Source organism: Scatophagus argus, chromosome 21 (genome assembly GCF_020382885.2).
Source record: "Scatophagus argus isolate fScaArg1 chromosome 21, fScaArg1.pri, whole genome shotgun sequence".
NCBI classification, from domain to species: Eukaryota; Metazoa; Chordata; class Actinopteri; family Scatophagidae; genus Scatophagus; species Scatophagus argus.
Genome location: NC_058513.1, coordinates 3,311,300 through 3,335,253, shown reverse-complemented (window position 1 = coordinate 3,335,253; position 23,954 = coordinate 3,311,300). Strand labels below are relative to the sequence as shown.

The 23,954-nt window shown below is 39.2% G+C and overlaps 2 protein-coding genes and 1 non-coding gene across 4 annotated transcripts; all 3 read left to right on the top strand.

Moving 5' to 3' along the window:
* The first annotated feature begins 325 nt into the window (after positions 1-325).
* Positions 326-10,834, top strand: LOC124053248 (glucagon-like peptide 2 receptor). The gene is made up of 13 exons (XM_046378293.1): positions 326-925; positions 3,373-3,463; positions 3,568-3,672; positions 4,874-4,995; positions 5,216-5,322; positions 6,970-7,126; positions 7,267-7,426; positions 8,475-8,535; positions 8,623-8,689; positions 9,038-9,126; positions 9,485-9,623; positions 9,714-9,755; positions 10,316-10,834. Exons 1-13 carry the CDS (start codon positions 830-832, stop codon positions 10,682-10,684), a joined length of 1,605 nt encoding a protein of 534 aa, XP_046234249.1. The 5' UTR covers positions 326-829; the 3' UTR covers positions 10,685-10,834.
* A 4,838-nt stretch (positions 10,835-15,672) lies between these two features.
* pts (6-pyruvoyltetrahydropterin synthase) lies at positions 15,673-19,781 on the top strand. 2 transcript variants are annotated; one of them, XR_006842053.1, is made up of 6 exons: positions 15,673-15,830; positions 16,975-17,054; positions 17,165-17,187; positions 17,598-17,778; positions 18,636-18,706; positions 18,807-18,872. XR_006842053.1 is itself a non-coding variant. In XM_046377396.1 (6 exons), exons 1-6 carry the CDS (start codon positions 15,736-15,738, stop codon positions 18,928-18,930), a joined length of 450 nt encoding a protein of 149 aa, XP_046233352.1. In that variant the 5' UTR covers positions 15,673-15,735; the 3' UTR covers positions 18,931-19,781. The 2 variants fall into 2 exon arrangements, 1 of the variants encoding a protein (XP_046233352.1); XM_046377396.1 differs by having other exon boundaries at positions 17,598-17,654; positions 18,807-19,781.
* A 3,642-nt stretch (positions 19,782-23,423) lies between these two features.
* Positions 23,424-23,496, top strand: trnar-ucg. The gene has a single exon. It is a non-coding gene; the product is annotated as a tRNA-Arg (tRNA).
* Positions 23,497-23,954: the final 458 nt, after the last annotated feature.

Below are 23,954 nucleotides of genomic sequence, written 5' to 3'. Positions count from 1 at the left end.
AACAAAAGGGAGGGGTCAGCCTTCCGTGCCTTCCGTCTCTGTCTACAGTACAGGTGGTATTTACTTGTGCATGTATGTACATATTATTATTTTCAACACATGTTCTTGTATTTAAGTGTGTATATGTGCTGATCATGGCTGTTGGAACATTAGAGCTATCAAATGTGCCCTCCAATGTGATCAATTTTCCTGGACAACAAAGTTAGTCCTGTTATACAGCCGGCTCTCGCCGAGCCTTATCTTGATTGGTTAGGGGAGGACGGGGTGGGAGAGGCGATCTGTCGGTGAGGATCCACAGGCGCTCTCAGTTGCGCTGCGTCCATAGGGAGTACAAACATCCTTCATGGCCTGAGAGCTCTTCATGGACAGGAGGACTGGAACTGCAGCAGACAACTTCTTCACCTAAGATAACCTTCCAAATGAAATCATTAGGAGGTTTTACAAGTCGAAGGTCAGCACATTGAAAGAGCAATATTGTAGGTTGGATTCTTGGAAAACTGTTGGAAAAGATCAAGAAGGTTCTGGTGACAATTGGGAAAATGACAGGACAACAACATCGCAAACTTGAGAAGAACCCTTTCTGTTCTTGCAAATCATCCTCCAGATTCATCTGAAATATTCTGAATAAACCTTTCTGGAGCTAACTGAGGAGATCAACTTCAAACTAACTGTATCTGGTGTGGCAAGGCAAGGACACCTGTGCTGAGTGGATGGGGGAAGATAAAACAAGGATGAGTTTGGGGCCTTGTGAGTGCAAGGGTAAGGTATGAGGTGGAAAACCAGCTGAGAAGCAAGAAACCAGCTGCCGTCAATGTAAACACTCAGCACCATGCCAACCCTGCTGCCAACCTGGCACAAGAGGAGGTGGACCACAGGAGGACACACATTCCTGCTCTTAATCTTCCTTGTTATGTTCAACCACCAGGTAAATGAATTCTTAACATACAGATGTATGTACACACACATTAGGCCTTTCAATGAACTCACATTCAAGTGTCTTAAACATAGAATTTTATAGAATAATTTTGATTTTTTCACTAGAGCTTGGATTCACAAAAGAACTCAATTTAAGAAGTCAATTTAACACACTGTCTTTCTCATGAAACTTGCTGCTGACAGTTCAGTGTGGAGAAATAAAAACTACACCATGTAGTTGTTTCTTGAGTTCTACAGAATTTTGGCTACAGGATATTCCACTGCTCATATGCATGTTCTGCAGAAACTACTGCTGAAATCATTGCCTGAAAATTGTAGTTTGGTGACATGCTTAGAAACTAATTGATTCATTTGATTTTCATATGAGAGCGATACGTTCTTGCGGGGTGAAAGAAAAAAGCAGAGAAGCACTTAAAATATATGATGAGTAAGATCACAGAGCACTTTTAAGTTTTGTGTAAACTCGCTTTCATCTTCCACATTATAATGCGGGAAATTATCAAGGGAGCTGAGTCTGCGGCTGGATTTGAAACAGGTCTGGTCTCACGGGAGACAACAGAGAAGCTGGGGAGACAGCAGCTATTGTCTTTCTTTCACTGGTGATACCGATCTGGACAGGGTCTTGACAAGAAGAGTCTCAGAGGATTGAAACGTCCTCAGTCAGCCAGCTCACATGAGAAATCTTTGTGACACAGGTGGTGGATGAGCCACGAGGCGGCCAAAGAGACACAAAGAGGTTGCAGAGTTCAGCCGCTTTCTCACTGGGGTGTGAAATTTGGGACTGTTTGGCTGAGATAGGAAAGCTACTGTCCTTGTCTGTGACAGTGAATTACTGAATTATGAATGACAGAGACGGAAGCTGTGAACTGCAGTTTGCTTGTATAATAAAAGAAATTTGTCTCTTTGCTGACAGCAAATTAAGGAAGAATCATAACTGAGCGTTAATTAATGAGGTAGCTGTCAAATAGTATAACCTTTAGACGGGGACACACCCACAGAGTGTTCATATCATTTATATATCAAGAATAAACAGAGAGGTATGTTTGCATTGCTGCAGGCATCACACTAATGCGGAGAGCCAGGTTGACAAATTGTCTCTATTAATTACAGATTACACGCAGGTGAAAATGTTCCCTGCTTAAGTGAAGGTGGTCCTTATTAAATACTCCCACCAAGTGGGTAAATACAAATACTGCAACATCCAGTGCCCATCTCATCTGTTCAGAAGCTGCAGATACAGTGAAATGAGCTGATGAGCTAACACACTGTAAAATTGTAGAATTAATTTCATTAAATCAACTCATAGTATATCACTAAATCAATTTCATACAGATTAGATTGTCATTCCTAAGGCATACATTGTGTAGTTACTCCGACTTGTAATTAATTGTGCAGTGAGTTCAGCCTCGTAGATTAAAATGGTGACTGAATGTCCAACTGATGCACTTAACACATTAAATTAACATTGCTGACTTGATAGTATACTTCACAGTACACTTTGGTTGAAAGGCAGGTCAGTGTATCAAAATGTAACTGATGCAAACCTCACATTCTTTCCCTCCAAGGAATGTTTGTCATGAATTACAAATAATGTTGTGATTAGGTAGGAGGCCATACGTCTAACTGAGCGTCACTGACTAAACCTAATTTCTTAAGTTTACTCAATGAGTTAATTTAATGACCTGTTATATTATAAAATAATGCAAACCCATAGTCACCTGTTTTAAATATAATTTTATTATTATTTCTGATGGGTGGCTTAAATTGATAAGCATTTTGTGTCTGCCTCATCCTGCTCAGTCACTAGATAGTGCATAGATAGCTGACTTTGTTAATACTGTCTACACTGTTTTGTATGTTTGTTTGTTTGTTTTCTTATTGCATTATATGTGATGTCGGTGAGGATTTCTTACTACAGCTAATTGTTCAGTAGTATTTTGATATAGACTTGCCATCTTATTATTCTTGCTTTTCAAGTATTTACTGTACATATCAAAATGTTTATATTTATATTGAACCAAATGAGGTGTAATGTAAAGATAAAACCCCAGAGAATTATAGTTACTCTGCGACTATACTGAGCTTTTTAGCCTATTTTCACTCTTTTTATTTATTTATTCATTTATTGGCTTGCAAACTCCAGTCCTATTAATAAACAGCAGGCTGTGGTTTATAGTGACTAATCTTAGACACAGATAGACACACAGTATAAATGCCCAGCATCAAAAGAGAAAATACACGGCTGATATGCACGGAGTGGGCAGAAACACAACTTTATTACTGCAACTATATGGCAGCCTTTCATATTATTTTTACAGTTTAGGTGTCAGTAATTTCCTAAGAGTCTAGAGTCGCTTGAATGCCACCATTCTCTTTACTGTAACCTTTCACATTATACACACAACAAATTTTCTCACTTTTAAAATCACTGTGCAGGCAACAGGATCAGTGCTTGAAAATCTAATAGCTAAACGGACTGAGTACTTGGAGAACTGCAACAGAACCCTCAGCACGCTTCCAGAAACTGGTGAGGCTCCTGTTTTTGTTTTGTTTTTGTTTGTTTGTTTTTTAATGTTTAATGTTTTCATTATCCTGTTATTACCTTAAATCCATATTATTCTTATTTTACAGGAATCTACTGTAAGGGAACATTTGATATGTTTGTGTGTTGGCCCCATTCAACTCCTGGGAATGTGTCAGTCCCCTGTCCTTCTTATTTACCGTGGATCAGCGATGGTAGTATGTTTTACCACTTCAAAATAACTATCATTATAGCTTTGGCCATACTGAGAGGTCAATACACTGCAAGTTAAGAAAGCGCATGCAAATTGTTTTTCTGTAATTTTGTGCTAACCTTGCTGGAGCAAACAAATTCAAAGATTTTCAAGATTGTAAATCATAGTAACTTTCAAGTAATTTGAAACAATAACATTGGATAACTGCTGTTAATCACAGATAATAACCATAACACTGTGGTATTGTAGTAAAGGTCTATCCTAAACATAATCTCCTCACAAATAATTAAATCATTAAAAAGAATTTCGCTTTTCTGAGCTGCAAGGTCTGCGATGTGCACTCTCAGTCTGTGTGGAGAGTAGAGAGAATGTAGGAGTCAGAAAGTCATAAACATAAATGGATGATATGCAAACCCAGCTTCAATAACCCAAGCCCCCAACCTCGGGAACAACAAGTGTGCCTAAGTTGTGTTCAACACCGTTTAGTGTCTTCTTGAAACGTTTTCATTGCTATTTTGTGTATTTGTAGCAAGTTTGTATTTTAAGTTGAGATGACATTATAATGACTTTATAAATTTGCTTGTGTTTTGGCTATTTGCACATGTTTCCTTAAGCTGTCATGCGTTGAGCTCTCTCAGCCCTCACACTCTTGTACTTTGGAGACTTGAGTGTGATTTGAGTTGAGAGTTGAGAATTGATCACTGATTGAATCATAAGACTCATCACAGGATCAAGTGGTTAACAGTGTAGTTAAAAGTTGAAACATTTATTTACATGTCAGTCATGCTTTAAATGTGCAGCAGTAGTCTGCCGCTGGCCATGTCAGCTGCAACCACTGATAAGAACTCAACCTAATCTGGCATCTCAGATTAGTTATGAGTCATGTTGGGCTCCAGGCAGGATGTCAGTCAGTCAGTTGGTCCAGGCTGAAGTATCTCAACATCTATTAGATGGATTTTCATGAAAATTCATCATTCCTAATTCAGCACTATCATGTGGTTGACAGTTCACGTTCTGAGTGAATTGTCTCAACAACTATAGAGTGGATGACGGTGAATCAGATATGTCAAATATTAGCAAGGTAACACATTAAAGTAAGATGGTGAACATGATAAATATTCATGACAAACATAAAATGGTAAACTGCCAAGTCAGACTTCCATCTTACCATGGATAATAGAATGTCTTTCAATTATCTGCAGATGACACCAGGAGGGCACATCGAGAATGTTTAGCCGATGGGAGATGGCGACAGAGGGAAAACTCTTCCGATCTTTGGAGGGATGACTCAGAATGTAAGGAGGACCATTACTTCAAAGACAAGGTGAGGAGGAGGAGGGTGTTAAATACATAGTTTCTGTTGCCCCTTAGTGCTGGAACTGAAAACCAAACATGTATTTGTTGATTTGCAGTTTCTCATGTACCCTGAGACAGTATACAAAAACCAGGGATTGTTTTTCTGATAATATCTGTCTTTATTAGAAACATCTGAAGAGGTGTTGTGTTCTTCCCATCAATTTTTGTGTCTGCATGTATGTGTCCAGGAGGATGAAATGCATCGCCAGACAGCCCTCAGGCTGATCTCTGTTATTGGTTATTCCCTGTCCCTGTCCTCTCTCACACTGGCCACTCTCCTGATGGGCATGTTGAGGTCAGTGGGGGTTTCTTATGGTCAAAAATGTATTGCATTTTATGTGAAGAAGATAAATGATATTTGGGGTTACTACAAGGTGGATCCTATTTGTGCAGTTCTGGCCATTGTTTCCATCAATAATGATAAAATTGTTGAGGTCTGAGCAAGCAGTAACAAGAACAACACAGCAACAAATACGAGCTGTCAGAGAGGTGTACCACCACGAGATAATGGACTAGTGGGGTATATTGAACCTAAAACCTGGGTTTTTAGTGTCATAAAGGTGGGTCACTTTTAAACTGACTGGGTAACAGCACTCTTCACTCGGCCTTGATTCACAAGTGCATTGTAATGCATACTTGTTAGGGTCACTATGATGTTGTTGCCCCCTACTGGCCAGAAGAGCAAATACCCAGATATTAACTTCAAGAAAGTAAAACTGGCTCCAATAATAATTAAATTTCTAAACCCAAAAGTGAGTGTGCCCAAAATGTTGAAAAACTGTGGCCAGAAGGTCAAACCAATGAACTGTGGGAATAATTTGTTTCCTCTAACCAATAAGTTTTGCAAACCTTGGGAACTGCTTGTGTTCATGGCCCTTCTTCCCAGACTTTAACAACTTTGTGAGTACAATGTTATCATTAGGACTCAAAGCCAAAATAACTTGCTGTGAATAAGACCTTGTAACAACTTGTAATTAATAATGAACCCTTATTATTTGAATCTGTCTGGGTGGTACAGTAGATGTTTGCAGACCTAATCAACAATTGTAATAATAATATTTATGATAATAATAAATGTCAACAAAAGTAATTATTTCATATTGGAAATTTAAGTTACTCCATAGATTTTTGTTAGCAAAGTTTACATTGCATTAATTTGCAATACATTGTTTCTCATCAAAATGCAACTATGTGATTGCTATTGTTTTTCTCCATCGCTGCCTTTTCATGGTGCATTGCTGCATTTCTCGGCAATTTTCAGTCACGAACAGCCAAGCTGAATATCATGAAACCATACACCAGACCATATATCACCCTCATGCACATGATGTGAAAGTGTGTCATCATGTGTGTGCATGAATTGACCAAGCAGACACACATATATGCGATGGTGCTATTAGAACTCCACAGGACACATCTTAGTCTGTAAAACATGAAATGTGTGTGAAGCTGTTAAAACTGCAAAAATAAAAAAGTACCTGCATCTCCACCTTAGTCTCCTTTTTTAATCATATGTTTTAAAGGCTGTTTCATTGGAGGATCTTCCAATTGGACACTAAGAAGCTTGACAGTACTAACAGTACTAAAGCAACCACTGCTGAAGCTTCATTGACAATTAAACAGCTACTTGACCTTCACTTTGCAGCCTCTATTACTCATTGTGATAGACAATCAATAATGTGTGGGACAGGTTTACTGGCTTTATACTGATGATATGCAGCCTTTCACAGTACTGGAGAGAGCCCTCTAGGAAGAGAAGGCTTAAAGACATGTTTACAGGACTGGAGGGATCATCAGTCATTACAAATGACATTATAAAGACCAGGAAGCATTTCCATGTAGCTGCATGATCATTTTTCAATCCCTGTTGCTCTCAGTAATGGATTTACAGTTTTACAGCAATCAATGTCTTGCTCAAATTGCTCTTGTATCTGCTTACCAGGAAGCTCCACTGTACCAGGAACTACATCCACATGAATCTGTTTGTGTCATTCATCCTGAGAGCCATGGCTGTCATTTCTAAAGAAATCATATTATACATCATGTATTCCAACCTACCCAACGACGACCCTGGATGGAACTCATACTCAACCTCTGCGGTATAAAAAGATATTATAAAGTTACCTTATTACTTATATTACCAGATACATGAGCACTGGGCCTTTCTTTCAAGACAAACTGTTAATTAATAAAATCAGTCAAAATATTTGCAAGACTAATTCATAATATTTCTCAACAGATTGTGTTGATGTGCAAATTCTCCAAAGTGTGCATGGAATACTTTGTGGCCTGTAACTACTTCTGGCTGTTGGTGGAGGCCATTTTCCTCCACACTTTGCTCTTCACAGCTGTGCTGACCAAGAGACGTCTGCTGAAGAAATACATGCTGCTGGGATGGGGTAAAGTGTCAATGAACTGTTTTGGTGTGTGTGTGTGTGAAGTAAATTGTCCTAATATTTGTATCTCCTTGTCAACAAATCCCATGAAAAGACCTTATTAGCAAGCATTGTGTATTTATCAGAGCTTTATATACCTTCCTCTGTGCCATAGAGCTCCATTGTTGACCAAAAACTATTAAAAATACATCAATGAACCACAGTGTTACGCTGGGTGACATGTTTCTTAATCACCGTGAACACATACACTCCATACATACATACACCATCTGCTGCTCCAAATGTCCACATGTTCTCACCCCTGTCATATACTGACACTTTGTCGTGCAGCCTTTGGCATCTGTGGCTGACCCACAAAGCCTGAACACATGCTTAATGTTCAATGCCACTTTGGTTAAGTTTAGGCACAAAGGACACATGGTTAGGCTTAGGAAAAGATCAGTACCAGGAGTTTCCATTAAGACGGGAATCAAACTCAGTTCATCTGGGTGAAAGTCGTGTTTGGTTATGAAAGTCATGTCTACTCTATTTATTCACATAGAGTCATAGTTGTAAGTTGTATTTGTCAGTTTTTAAATATTTATGCATATGCTATTGAGAACAAATGGGTTTGGAGCTGAGAGCTGCATACAGGGCACGAAAGTCATAAAGTATTGAAGGATGGACTATCACATTGTTGGTTTGGTCTTTTAATGGGATTTGCTAAAACAAGAAAACGCTAGAATAATGGGAGCTTTTGACTTTTCAATGGCCAACACACACAAACTGTAAAATTAATGTATTTCGTTAGTCCTTTTGCTCATGTCTTTACTTTACTTCCATATGAATGTCAAATGAGGATACCATGCATAAATATGAATCAAATTAATCGAATGCAAACACTTTGGCAGATAGCAATGAATGAGTCCCCCACACCACCAATCCAACCCAGAAACAGTTAGACCAATTGGCAAAAATGACACATAGATGAGAGGATGAATATAATGCAAACATTTGCAATGAATTTATATAAATTCATATGATCTGCTGACGGTAACATGTTCATCTTTAGGAACACCTGTCCTGTTTGTGACACCATGGACTGTGGTCAAGATTTTATATGAAAACACAGGGTGAGTGTTTCACTACTTCACATTAAATAAATTGCTTCAATTAAAATTGTCCCCGTGACTTGATTTTAAATTCATTTTGTTCCTAAGATGCTGGTCAATTATGAACAGATGGTTCTGGTGGATAATAAGGGGCCCGATTACCTTATCTGTGCTGGTAAGTCATACTTCTGAAACAATATTTGAAAGCCTTTCCAAGAACCTACAGTTATTCAACGTTATAATCACGTTAGTTAGGTCACGTGCATCATGCTCCTGTGAACCTTGTTCCTCTGGTGCCAGCAATCAAGTACATTTCATACTGCATTTACCGCTCCCTGTCTTGTGAGGGCATGTGATGATGAAGCTGTCGTGTAGTAGTCAGGAGCATGACTGATTACTAATTTCTCGGTGACAGAAGCATTCTCAGATGCAGATTTTCATGTAAATTTCATCTTGTGAGACACTAAGTCACAAGTTTTGTTGGATGCAGTTCCTTTAGATCTAAATTGGATGTGTGTTTCAGGTCATTTTCTTCATATTCATCAAGATTCTGATGCTGCTGCTGTCCAAGCTGAAAGCAGATCAGGTGAAATTTACTGACTACAGATACAGGTATTTCCCCCTGCCTTCACTCACATCTGCTTCCAAATCCAAATGTCAGGAAATATGTTCGACCTTGAGAGCTGTTTCCTAAATGGTGTCTTTAAACAGTACATGACATTCTTGGTTTAACATTTAAATGTTAATCACTCCCACGTTCCCCACCAATTCAAATGTCACCCCCATAAGCTTTGGCCTCTTCACTCCACCATAAATGTCACTGCAAGAAGGAAGCTCATGCATACATTTACAAAGCTTTCCTTTCTCCTCTACTTTGTCCTTGGCTCTTTGAATCATGGGCCAGTATAAAAGTTACAGCCCAGCAGTTTGTAATGATACATAACTGTATGTTTTTGTTTATAACCTTCAGCTTGGCCAGAGCAACACTGGTTCTGATTCCTCTGCTGGGGATCCATGAAGTGGTCTTCACCGTGTTGATAGATGAATGTGTGGAAGGCAGCAGTCGCTATGCCAGGAACTTCATCAACCTCACCCTCAGCTCATTTCAGGTATCACCTGTAAAGTTAATTACATGCCTCACAAGAGTAGTTTTGATCTAAATCCACATTAACCATAAGGTGTAACATCTAATGTTTCAGGGATTTTTGGTTGCTGTGCTGTACTGTTTCGCGAATGGAGAGGTATGTTTCTTCCTCTTTATGTATTGTGATTCTTTCAGCTGATCTTTGCAGTAGAATCATATTTGTAGGCTAAATGACTGAGCGAGTACTCGGCTGAAATAATGTACTTTTCATTAGTACAAGTATTGTGTGATGTAATATTTGTAAAATTGTGAGGCTTTCTGAAGTTCATTCATTCAAGTCCATAAGAAACTGTAAATACTTGTCATTATTTAATCCAAAACATTAATCTGAAGCTCAGATCTGAGGCTGTTTTGTAAATAGTTTTTTTAATAAATAATAAATCTAGCAACTGCTGATCAACCCATGTAATTTAGTTGGTTGAACGGATTCAGATAATGATGTACTCGCACATCCCTGGTAAGCTTCATCATGATTCAGAGGCTTTGATCATGGTGAAGAGGTCAACTCTTGTTGGTTTAGACTCTTTTATATAGTCGTTTTGGTCCTCAACTACACTGACAACATTCGTGACCATGTTGTCCAGAGGTATAACTACAGTACACACTTATACATGTAATGATATAACTGCTGACATTTTTCTTTATGCTGGATTTTAGGTCCAAACTGAACTGAAGAAGCGCTGGCAGCTTTTCCTGTTCACCAACCACTTCCAGGTCAGGAGCTGCTTTCAGGGTGTGCCTCTCAAGCACCTGTGGAAATGCACTCGAGGGCACCGCCAACAGTGCTCTCGGCAGAGTGACTCCTACGACGAGGGCGGCACCTCCACAACGCACCCACACCTGCTCCAGGTGGCTGTACGTGGAGGAGGTGGGGGGTTTGGAGTTGGAGAGATTAAGGGTCAAGGGTTTAAGGGGTGTGACACAGCCGGACTAGACTTTCTCACCAGGAAGAGTCTGTCCAGTAGTGATGGAGAGATAACGCTTGGGGAGACCATGGAAGAGATTCTGGAAGAGAGTGAGTTCTGAACCTCATCACAAAACGTGGATGCATGCATGCTCAACAAACACCTTAGAAAGACTGAAATAGTAACTGAGAGACATATTCTTCCAAAGCTGAATTATCAGCTGGCCAGAGTTACCTGGAGCTCAGACCCCAGGTGCCCCAGATTTATTTTGTGTCAGTTAGTTTGTGGTAATTTTGATTAATTTGAAATTTGGTAGGGACATAAAATAAAAGTGGGCCACCAAAGTGCAGCAACAACTGAGATGGGTCTTGTGTCCCTTTATGGTAGATGGGCCATGTGTTAAAATGTAGACCTTCATTAGCTAGTGCTGACATTGTGCTCAAAGGTTGTGTGTTCCTAAGTAAAGCCACCTCAAACTAGTTTACATACAGACAACCTAAAGGGCTGGTTACACTAGAAAGTGTCTGCAAAATAGGCTATGACTAACACACTATCAAGCTGTGTACCCCACTTATCCATTTTGCTCAGATTGTACATCATTTAATTCAAGAGCAATCTCCCTGCTTGCTAGCTTTCTAATTGTCAGTTAGCAATCTTGCTAGCCTGGTCGCTAGATGATGTCACGTTAGCAGCGTTGTCTTGATTTAGGATGCCTTTATTGTCATTGCACTGCTGTACAACACAAATCAAATGCAACTCTTTGTGGTAAAGGAATAAGGTATCGATAAAGGTGCAAGATGAAAGACGTGAGCGACACACAACAAACAACTTGACATAAAAAAAGTAGCAAGAATGGAATAAATAAGTAGCAAGCTAAAATGCATAAAATGAAATCTATCGCACTGTCCCAAGTATTTCTATTTCACAGTCCCAAAACTTAATTAAGAATTAAGTTCTTTTACATCACTTGGATAAAAACTGTGTGGGAAAAGAGTCTGGAGGTGCGGGCCTTAGTGGACCAGTAGCGCTTCTCAGCAGACAGCAGTTCGAGCGGACCGTTGCCCTTGTGGGAGCAGTCATGGATTATATTTGTTGCTCAGCGCAGGCATCTGGCTCATATCTCAGTGAGAGAGAGAAGCTTTGACCTTACAATGTCCTGTGCTCACTTTATGACTCTCCAGAGCCTTGTTGTGGGCCACGGTCCAGCTTTTGAACCACACCAGAATGCCATGGTTGATGATACTTTCTGCTGAACATTTGTAGAAAGACAACGGCAGTTTCAGGGACAGATTTACTTTTCTCAGTGACCATAAGAAGTACGGACGCTGCTGTGCCTTTTTCTTTTTTTTTTTTTTTTACAAAAGCCATGGTGTTAACAGTCCGTGTGAGGTCCTGAGAGATGTATGTTCCCAGGAATTAGAAGTCACTGACCCTCTCCACCATGACTCCTTTGATGTGAAGAGGGGAAGGATCCTCCCTCTTCATACAAGAGGTGTATTTGTACCACAAAAATCTCCAACAGAGGAGACCAAGTGTAAATAAAAGTGGAGGGTGCAGCACAGCTAATAAACAATGCTGATAGCTTCCTCCACTATGGACTCTCCTGTCCTAGGTTATTTCAGTGTTCACCACTTTTAGTTTGGTTTGCTATGAGCCAACTGTGCAACTTATTGAATGAAGGTTGAGTTTGCTGATTACGTATTGGAATTAATTTATTTTGACGTGAAATTTCACCCTTGCAACCAGACGTTAAGAACTGATTAAGGCTTGTCTGTCTCTGGGTGCAAATATTGAAGTTGCCACATGTATTCTAACATGTGGTAGCCAAATGGTTACACCGCATTCCAGATGGCTCCAGGAACTTTGTTGAGCTGTTGACATTTGTTGCATGTCATACCCCTACCCCACACTCCATTTCCTGTCTGCCTCTGAAACAAAAAAAAAATGCCAACCAGAAGAATGAGACCATTGCAAAGTTTGTGAGATCTAATGAGACTTTTCAGGCACACTAACTACATCATAGGTCACTGGAGCTTTAAGTCCCCATTCCATGGGATGTTTAATCTGAACATGGAGACAACAGGGTAGATACACACTGCACAATTGGTGAGAGGTTTGATCAAGTCAGCTTGTTACTGAGGGGCCCCTAACGGGTTAACCCATCTGTGCTTTGTTCTCACTTCTGATGGAATTTCTGAATCATCCTGCGAAGTGAGGTTGACTTCAAACTGGGAGTGTGGGGATTCAGACTGCTTTCGGGGTATATAAGGGAGTTACAGAACATTTGGCCAGTGGCAAACAGCATATGAAACCAGAATGTATTTAACAACTTTATTTACATTTGTTAAGCAGACTGATTATTGAGATGAAAGCAGAAATACATATATATAGATTTACCAAAGAATCTCAATTAAAAATGGAAAGTTAAAGAAGTTTACTCTCCAAATAACTGAATCATTCCTTTTTGCACCAATCCAGTGTAATGGATGAAGGCCTTATTCTGAGTTTATTAACAGTTGTCCTTGATGACTGCTCTACAGTTACAGCGTAAATGTACAGTGAATTGTATACATTTGCAGGCATATAATTTTCACTTTGCGTATTTGTACATACAGTAAACCTCACATGTAATATCATACTGTACAAATGTCACAGCAGCAGTAAGCATTTTTCAAAGTTTTATTTACCATGTAAAATATGTAACATCTTATTATGTCAGACTAGATAGAAATATCCATATGACACAACATCTGGATCGAAATGTGCATATAAATACAATGTATTTGTTGTCCGAATGTGAATAATGCAAAGGCTCTATGTGCAGCAAGTTTTACAGGCTTGTCATGTTTCATTCTTATGAAGCTAAAAATGTAACAAAGGCTTTGTTGTACGGGTAAAACCATCACATGATTTGTACATGTCTCACAGTCAGTCTCACAACAATATACGTACACAAATTAAACAACAATTAAACCATATTGTCTTTTTATTCTCCTCAACTTTCCACAGAGATTCATTTATATTTCTGCCTTTTCTTCTTTTTCTTTAACAGACCACCTTATTTGACTCTCTTCTGCATGTATATATTGAAATCAGATGGTTTGTGCCTCTAGTCAATGATAAATATTATTAATATGACTTCCTGTAGTAGATCTGGCTCTTAATTACTTTGCTCTCATCATAAAATCCAATTTGTACCAAATTTCAGTTCTCTGCCGTCCACATCACATTAACTCTAGATTGCCTCCTGCAGCTATATTTTCTCCATATTTTTTTCAATCATGATGATTGATCACACTTGATAACCACAGCCTGGTTTACTACAATTTCCATACCCTCAGCATACCTGGAGCATTGCTCTGCAGGGCACAAGCGCAGTCCTGTGTAGTTCATCTAGGACCAAATTCATCACAATGTTAATGACCCCGTAAACAGGCAGCGCAATTACACCTGTTAAAATGACCTGCTCTTCTTGGAATCCGGTGAGCTGAGAACAGAGAGAGCACCAGCAGAAACATCAGAGTGGACCCTACCGTAACAATGACATACAGTTGTTATTTGCATAGTTATACATTGTTGATACTAGTGTAAGGCAGTTTACAGTAGATAACTTTGCTTCCCCACCTTCTCCTGGCTGGCTGTGTTCAGTCCCAGTCAGGTGTCCAGTCGTTTTCACTGGGAGGTTACTCAGTCTAGTTGAGCTGAACCCTCCAGTCCACTATGACCCCCTCCGTTACCCGAGGCTGTGGTCTGGGCTCAATCCAGGAAGCTATAGATCGACTAGTTCCACAGCTTACTGAGCTAATGGTAGCTATAACTACAGTTAAAGATAACTACAGCAAACAGTATAGTGTGTAAGTAGAAGAGCTTAAGTGGGGGGCAACTGGACTTCAGTTTGAAACAAAGACGTTTCACCTCTCATCCAAAAGGTTTCTTCAGTTCTGATAAACGGTTAGAATTCCAGGTATTAAACCTGTTGGCTAGATGGTAGACCCAGCCAATTTGTGACTGCAAGGGGGCTGACCGGGTCGTTGTCCCACACAGCCATCATGTGACTTGTTAGTGTGTCATGTGTCCAGGTGTGAGCGACTCTCGCTTCCCCATAGCTGTAGTGTGGCTTGTAAGGGTCACATGGGTCCTGAGGGGGAGTGAGGTGAAAGTCTCCTGGGGGAGGGATCTCAAGGCTGCACGTGATAGATGCACCCCTCTCTCATACCATCTGTCTTCCCTGTCCAAGATGTGGACATTATTTCCCTCAAATGAATGTCCCTTCTCCTTATGATGTAGATGGACTGCAGAATCCTGGCCAGTGCGGTTGGCCCTCCTGTGTTGAGTCTTGTGCATGTGGAGCAGTTGTTTGTTCTCCCCAGTGTGCGGTTCATTACACTGGACCGCATATATATGTAATATATAATATATAATGTATATGTAGAAATCTGTTTTACTTATTTTTTTAGCTCTTTATTTGTCTATGTTATGTCCACTTGGAGTTGCTTGCCTGCCGTGTCACAAGTATTTCATTGCTCAACCCTATATTGATATTGTGCATATGACAATAAATAAAAATACAGGACAACCTTTGACTTTGTTATTAGGAGTTCATTTTTCTGAGTTATTTGTCTTTGTATATATATAAATTTAGCGTGAGTTGCTTGTGATATGGAGAGCACTATGAGTTAATTTTCACCTTTGGGAAGTCAAGACGCCTGCTGAGTCTGCTTACGTAACACACACACTCGTGCCAGGTTATCCCACAGAGGGGAAATGTGGTGCTCAGGTTTAAACATGCGGCACAGAAATAACTGCACATTTTGAAGTGGAAATAATGATACAGTTGTAAATAAATTGCAATAATGATAAAAAATATTAATCCTTTTGGCCTGTACTCTGCTGGTGATTTACAAAAAAAAAAAATAATAATAATAAAAATCGACAGTTTAATACAAAATATTACAGTGTGTATTTCAGTGTTTGCCATTAGGGCTACTTAGTCCCATCCAGCTTGAGGGCTTTTAATATTGCATCTGAGACATGTGAGTAGCATTAAATCCTACGCGCTGATTTGAACCAATGGTTAGGCAGCGTGAGTCACGGGGGTTGGAGTTTGTGTCCTCTCTTTCCGGCCTGTCAGTATATTACTCATTGACTCGTCTTCCTGTCAGAAACATCGAGATGATGGCTGCATCCTGCGTGAGCGACAGCGCGACGGAGCGCATCGGATACATCACCAGGGTGCAGTGCTTCAGCGCTTGTCACCGACTCCACAGGTAGTCCGTCCGCTTTGTAGTCAGACCGTTAGAGATGGGCAGCAGGCTTCTTCTTTCCAAATTCTGACTCCATTACCGATATTGGGTCAAGTCGCCAAAAAGCTAAGAGCACTGTTGCGCAGTTTAACATATTATGATAGGCTGAAGCAGCTGTTGTATGCGTTGCTAAGATTGAAAGATGATGAAGGTTTTTCGACAGAGACTCGCTGACGAGCGACGGTCCTCTGGATGGAAAAGAAAAAGACAATGTACCCGAACTGCCTATTTAAACATAGAGCTGTAGAAATGTTGTAAGTCGCACATTTTGAACGATAAAAACGGCGAAAATGGCGTCAGTCTCGTAGGATTTGTAGTTTATTGGTGTTGCCTTCAGATGTTGTCGTACAAGAGAGCACGCTCCTTGTGAAGTTTTACTTTCTGTGTAACCGATACAGACCGAGATACAAATGTAGGGCAAAGTTACATAAGAAGATATGAAACAGTAATAAGGCTGTGAATTTAATGTGCTAACTACATTGTCAGTATCTGATTTTTTTAACCATTCTTCTTAAGTAATACAAATTTGTAAACAAAAATAGCATTCACCAATATTTTATTAGCCCATGTTCAGTTTCGATTGTAAGCATATTCTCTGTTCTATTTGTTCTTTTAATAATATTATTGTTATTTTTTGTAATAACAAAGTGTACACATGGAGAAACAAAATGACAAGTGTTATAGACGAAAATAAATCAATAATTAGGCTAATGTGTTATTTGCTTAAGATAAGGTAATCCTTTATTAGTCCCACAGTGGGAATATTTGCATTGTCACAGATGAGCTTATCATGTATATTCTGCAAATTGCCATTTGAGTCATTCTGTTTAGTTCCTGCTCATAAGTCACACGACGAAAAATAAACCAGTAACTGGTCTATAATGGCAATATAATAATTATTTTAAGCTTTGTTTTCTTATTCTTTTGTTGCTCAAATTTACAAATTAAAACTTAGAAGTTTGAGTCTCCGAAGGGTACCTGAAGGCAGCAGCGTCAATAAACCCATGGCACATTTTTCCTTGTTTGACTTGTGTCACAAATATGATGGACGGCAAAGAGACGGTGTGAGCCGCAGGGTTTGATAAATGTTGCTTCATCTTCTTTTCAGCATTCACTTGAGCGATGAGGAGAACAAAGGAGTTTATGGAAAATGCAACAATCCCAACGGTCACGGACACAACTACAAAGGTTTGACAAGCTGTCATTCGTCCCTGTTGTGTAACATAATACATGTAGTGAGAAATGTTACACAGCTGCTCTGTCACACATTCATTCAGTGGTCTCATTTCTGTCCACAGTGGAGGTAACGGTGCGTGGAAAGGTGAGTGACAGCACGTGTCACTGTTTTTCTCTTAAACAAGCTTCATCACTTCTTTACTGGTTAGAACTGATTTGGGGGTTTAGTATTATTATTGTTATTGTTATTATTTCCATACCATTTGTGGAGGACCAAAATTTATACAAGTAATTTATTTTGGGGTTAAATAAATAGGACTTAGCTTTGAAAATAACATCTATTTATATCTATATCTATCTGTCTCTCTATCTGTGTATACATTGTTTCATTTCAGTTGAACAACTGGCTATGTGTTGACATGCAGGACATAGCGAAGACACTACTTGATTACTGTCATGCTGTGAAGCATGCAGAAAGCTGGAAGCTAGTCACATGGTCACATATACACTTGTTTAACCTTCACCGTGTGTGTATCTGTGTGTGTGTGTCCACAGATTGATCGTGTCACTGGTATGGTCATGAACTTAACTGACTTGAAGAGGTGCATTGAGGTGAGATTGTTAGAACAGCACAGTTTTCTCCTCAGTGGGATTTCATCCAATAGCTTCGAGGACAAAACTCACCCTATTGCAGCGTCCAACATATCAGCCCACCTTCACCAGCTGTAACATTAAGGTGATTCTTATATGTAATGCATCGCTGCTTATAATAAACTTATATGTATAAATCTAAAATGGGTCCTAATTCTGAATGAATAGTTGATCATAGTGGACTTTTATTACATTTTTAGTAAATTACATTTTGAATGCAGGTCTTTAACAATTTTATTTCTACATTGTGAAAGAAAACGTGGAAATTTGTGCAAACAAACTGATCGATGAGAGCAGTATTAAAGTGAGATAGATGTAAGCACAGTTTTAAAATGGTTTCTGATCCTGAATGTTGCTTCAGCATTTCACAGATTTATATTCTGTCCATCAAAGAGATTCTCACTGTGGACACAGATGTCCTCCGATATCAACAAGGCCTGTTTGGACAGCTGAAGGCTTTTGTTTGCTGCACCCGACTTAAAATCTTCCTTGTCAGCTAATGGTCATTAGTTCAATCCGTTAGTCGACATTATTTCTCAGAGGAAGCACAAAGAGAGCTGCCTGTTAACGACACCACTAATGGTGTAAACAATAATGTTAAAAGACCGTGAATGAGTCAGAACAACTGGAAAACACACCAGATGCTTTGTTAATTTATTTCAACACAGTATAATGTCACACGTCTTGTCGTTCAAAACATGGGAATAAATCACTTCCTACTTTCGTCTTAAAGGGGATTTCCCACTCTGTGCAGGCTGCTCTCAGACACACTTATACAATTCTAAAATTGTGTAATGGTTTTTCCTTGACATGGAAAAAGTATTTGTGGAACTATTCTTGTATAACATCAGGTTAGAGTAAACATGTCCAATTCCTTTCACACCTTGCCAGACCTACACTTTTTATTGACTGATTAATTGATGAATTGATTTGCTCCTGTAGGATGTCATCATGACTCCACTGGACCATAAAAACCTGGATAAGGATGTGCCATACTTTTCCACTGTTGTCAGGTGAGTGCCCTTCTCACCTGCTTTCAACAGCACTTTCCACAGATCATGCGCGCATTTGTGTATTCTGATTCTTTCTTCATTTTTTTCTTGGCTCCATTAGCACAACGGAGAACTTGGCTGTTTATATCTGGGACAACATGGTGAAGGTGCTCCCACCCAATCTGCTCTACGAGATTAAGATTCATGAGACAGATAAGAACATTGTTATATATCGAGGAGAGTAGACGTCCCAGTGCTGATAGAATGTGAAGTTTGGTTTGGTAGCCATGGACATGTACAAGTGCAATTAATTGCTGTTTATCTAACATCACTGTTTGCCCACTGGTGTCTGGTTAGGTGAACTGACGAAGGTTTATGAAGGCTGATCGATCATATTTGGGGGTTAATATTGTGACAGTTGCACTTTATGGACCAAATGTTTTGTAGTGAATCTACATCTTTGTATTCTTATAGAATTTCTGTTCTTATAAAGGGGAAATTCTTATTTTAGACAAGTGATTCTCAGCCTTTTGGGTGTAATTACAGTGTGCATTTTTCTATTGGCTGTAACCAAGTCAACCAAATAGCAATTTTTGTTTTATTTATTATTATTATTATTATTATTATTATTATTATTATTATTATTAGGAATATGTCTTTTAAGTAGCATAAGTGTTTTCTGCTTCATCTCATGACCCCTTCAGCTTTATCTGGTGACCCTTTCAGGGTGCCAACCCTCAGGTTTGGTAAACCTTTATGTAGACCTTCACAGGAACCCTAAACTGTCCGAAGAAACCCCAACTACTAATAAACCATTCATATATGTGGAATCAAATTTTACGTTTTACACATAATTTTTATCCTCATTTTGGGAAGTTAGGCTCTTTTACGCTAAATTTGCCAACAGTGTTTGACTTGTAAATGTAGGATAGGAGAAAGACAAATGACAACACTGAATCAGTTTTCTGTATAGCTCAGATCCCACTTTTGTAAAACAGTGACACCTAGTGGTACAAAACTGTCCCTCTCAATTCGTTGCATTAAACCTGAGTTCTACCAGTGCTGTGATAAAACGGTCTCTTTAAATAAAAGTGAGATTTTTTTTTTTTTTGATTTTTTTTTAATTGAAAATGAGTGTGTTTCAAGTTAATGAATTCGTGACTTGTTTATTGTTTTTGTGGCAGGTCATTTTTTCAAGTTACAGTTAATTGACAGCCTTTGATTAAATCTCGTCAAAGAACATTGAAATTTGCATTACTTGTCCCATACATCTAATTTCCCTGATGTTTAAATGTGAATTTTAAACTTAGACTCACTAAATAGTCACCAAATAAAAATTAATCTATAAAGATAAACATTTTACAAGAAAATACTGCATGTTAAGAGCCACTTGAGACCATTAGTCACATTCTTCAGTAACATCTTAGATGCAACAGCTAATCAGCATTATGAACAATAGGTGTAGACAGGATTTTTTAAAGCCGTATTTGATTAGGAAGACATGGCATTTCAGTGAATATGATCTCAGTATGTAATTTTACTATGTGCTGTAGCAGCTAAGCCTGAACTTACTATCACAGACAGGTTAATAACTAACATGCTCGTGATACTGTCCAAATGTTTACTCCTCACTGTTAGTTCTTCATTTTGTTACATGCAAGAATCCATAACCAGCGTCCATAAATCTCCATAAAGTCAAACATTTCACCAATACAACAATGCCGAAATGGCTCCTGCATGTACATTTACAGAATAATAATAACTGGTTTAATAACTGACTGGTGTCACTGGTGCTTACTAGCAAGAGTAGCTTATTGCATACGTGACTTCTGTACATGAAACTGGGCAAAGTCTGCTGTTCAAGATCATGTCGTATGACCAAAAGTTAACAGACAACAAACAGATATTACATGATCCTTGGGGCCAGATTCACCATACCAGTTTCATATATATATATATATATATATATATATATATATATATTTCAACCCATTTACTAGGCTTACAGGCCACGTTCTTAGTCATAGCAAATCCATTCTTTTAAATTTAAAAAAAAATACTCTTAAACTGTGCAACACTCATTTAAAAACAGTCAGCAAAATTATTTGTAGTTACAAAGCCAAAATTTGCATACCCACTGATGTCTACTTTTAATGCGCTCAGGAAAAAAATGAATATTTGAACCACTGGCCAAACTCACTCAACTCTCATTGCTGTTGATGATCATAAGGTATGATCAAAAGCTTCAGAGCTTCAGAACAGCTGATAATGCCCCTTGAGGTGATATTCTTTTGCCAAAAGTAATGGGAATGATTAGCCACTAGAGGGTGACATATGTATATATATATATGTCTAGGAGAATCCTGTATTTGCCTTTGGGATCCAGAAAAACTTACTGACCTCACATTCCCATGTTGATTTGAGTCAAAAAGGTCAGAAAATCAGTTTCTTATGCAGCAACACTGACAGGACAGATAGTGTTAAATTCTTTATCAACAGAAATGTGCTCCTCCAGAGATGAACGTCATTTTCTATATTTCCCAGCTGTCTCCGCATATATAGTCCATTGTGCAGAAACGGATCCATGTGATTTATGGAGATAATTGTCACGGCTGTGTAAAGCTGTTGCAGAGCAGTCAGTAGCAGCAGGCAGGTACTCTGTCTTCCAGACATAGGATAACATATGCAATCTGATTCATTACCCAGAGTTCAGCAGAGCAGACATGTAACTGCAGTCTCTGCGGGGCTTGAAAAACTTCAGGAGGAAATCACAGTGTAAATAGAACTTATCATGGAAGGTATAGTGCATTGCAAGTTGTGTTATTACTGATATGTTGGCATAGGCCATTTCTCATGAAATTCACTTCAACTTCTCAGCTATATTCCAGTGCAATAGATATTTTCCAGAACAATTTGGAAATGAAAGTTTGGAGTCTCCTTCATGCTACACCATACCACCAATATGCACAGGTTATCACATTTAAATATAAAATATGATTAAAAAATAAAACATTGCAATACATACAGTTACTTATATACACATACTGTATACATGCACGTACACACGCACAAATTAATTCTGTAGTGCATTTTTTAAATTTGCCTTTCTTAAATTTGAGGTGTAAATGTAAACAGCAGCAGCAGTTTAGTGATGATAATATGGTCGACACCTTTACATTAAAAGTATGGCGTCTGGGAAAGTCCATCATCTTTGCCTGCTTTTGAGAAGCAAACATCATTGATTTAAACAAAGAATCAGCCTCACTATGTTCTGCTGGAGTCCTGAGCTAAAATACAGAAAATCTGCTGCACTCAATCCATACCCCATGCCTCTTTCTCCAGTACCAATGAGTGTATTTCTCTCATAGGTTATACATGTTACAGTAATAAACTCAAATAAATAAAGTCAAATAAATTGAAGATGCTACCGGCCACTACATCTGCATGTGCCATTTTAGATAAGAGAGACTAAGACACCACTATTGTATCTGTACATTAATTATAATTGTAATTGCGAAGCTACAGCAAGCAGCCAACTCACTTAGCATAACAGTGGGAAACTTGCCTTGATCTGTATGAAGGTTATAAAATCTGCCTACAAGCAGCTCTAAAACTCAATTAGCACCTTATTTCTTGTTTGTTTAATCTGTGCAAAAACTGAAGTCTTACATGAGAGGTTAAAGTCATGCTAACAGTTGTGGCTGTATACAACAGTGCTTGCAGCTAATGTCAACACAGTGACGATGCTAACATGCTAGTTGTTGGTAGGAGCAGTGATTTCCCAAAGTCTTCAAAAATGTGTTGTTTTCACACTTTGAGGTGCTGGTAGGTCACTTTTGTTTCCTTCTGTACAGACCAAGGGTCCCTGCTGGTTGTAGCGTGATATTTAACAGGGTGGTCTTGATCTTATCCAGCACCCAGCAAGACGCCATGTATTTTGGAAAATGTCAACCTGTTCCTTTAACCACACTGCTAGAGACCTCCTTCCTTGTTAAGGTGTCGTGTAATCCTTTGAATGCCTTTGTGAATTCAGACCACAACATGTGTGAAATGTCACTGAATGCACATACATAACTTATAACAAGGGGGCCCCTCTTTTTTTTGTGCCAAAGTTGTAATCTTTATGTCAAGATTTAGCTGCCAACTCAAACCTTTAATTAATCAAATTCCATAAACATGTGTCATGCACAGACAGACAACCTGCCGAGGACAAGCTGGAGCAAGACGAAAAGAAGCGAGATGCCCCATCGTAACTCTGATTCCAGATCAAAATCAGCTTTCCTCTTCTTCTTACTGTGGCAAAGGTTACCTGATCCCAGATCTGCACCCAAAGACGGCTGTGTAGACGGACTTTTCAGTGCAGTGGGTAGATGCACAACAAATCAAACTCTATAATTACGCTCTGATAGAAGGCTGCTGGATTACTGCAATTTAAAGGTAAAAGCCAGTGGTTATCCTGATGCTTCATGGAAAAGTATTTTTCACCTTATGATCCTGATTTAGGATTGCTTTTGTGTTCTGACAGGAGCTTTATTTTTAAGTGTATTTAGCCTGTAGCAAGGCAGGTGGGTCAGATTAAATCCCCTAATTGCCTTGGCAAATAGAACAATCTTAAACACAAAGGTTACACCCTTAGTCCATGTTTGCTTTAGCTAAGAATCAGTGGTTTGCAGTGTTTTTCAGTTACCTTACAGTGATGGACTCATAGTGGTTTTGTCAGTGTTCATATGGACAGTCAGACCGCGTGGCCTAATGGATAAGGCGTCTGACTTCGGATCAGAAGATTGAGGGTTCGAGTCCCTTCGTGGTCGTATTTAAGAGCCTGGATAGCTCAGTCGGTAGAGCACCCTGTTTGGGTGGCTGAAGTTTTTTTTTAGGGGGGGGGGGGCAGCCGTGGCCTAGAGGTTGGGGAAGCGGCTTGTGATCGGAGGGTCGCTGGTTCGATTCCCCCACCGGACAGGCAGGAAAAATTTGGGTGTGGTGGAGTGATTAATGCTAAAAATGCCCCCCTCCCCCTCTATTAGCCGGCTGATGTACCCTTGAGCAAGGCACTTAACCCCCCAATGTGCTCCCCGGGCGCTTGATGCTGCCCACTGCTCCTGTGTGTGTTTCACTGCATGTAATTTGCCGGGTGTTGCATGTGTGTGTTCAACTAAGGATGGGTCAAATGTAGAAGACGAATTCAGTGTGTGTATGTAAAAATATATATACTGTCAATAAAGCTGATTCTTCTCCTTCTAATTCTTATGGGATGACCACACTCCCAGCA

Excerpts from the sequence above, each read along its gene's own strand:
- LOC124053248 (XM_046378293.1), top strand. The coding sequence starts at position 830 with ATGCCAACCCTGCTGCCAACCTGGCACAAGAGGAGGTGGACCACAGGA. Across the intron at positions 926-3,372 it reads TTGTTATGTTCAACCACCAG|GCAACAGGATCAGTGCTTGA; the intron begins GTAAATGAATTC and ends ATCACTGTGCAG. Across the intron at positions 4,996-5,215 it reads ACCATTACTTCAAAGACAAG|GAGGATGAAATGCATCGCCA; the intron begins GTGAGGAGGAGG and ends GTATGTGTCCAG.
- pts (XM_046377396.1), top strand. The coding sequence starts at position 15,736 with ATGATGGCTGCATCCTGCGTGAGCGACAGCGCGACGGAGCGCATCGGA. Across the intron at positions 17,055-17,164 it reads TCACGGACACAACTACAAAG|TGGAGGTAACGGTGCGTGGA; the intron begins GTTTGACAAGCT and ends TTCTGTCCACAG. Across the intron at positions 17,188-17,597 it reads AGGTAACGGTGCGTGGAAAG|ATTGATCGTGTCACTGGTAT; the intron begins GTGAGTGACAGC and ends GTGTGTCCACAG.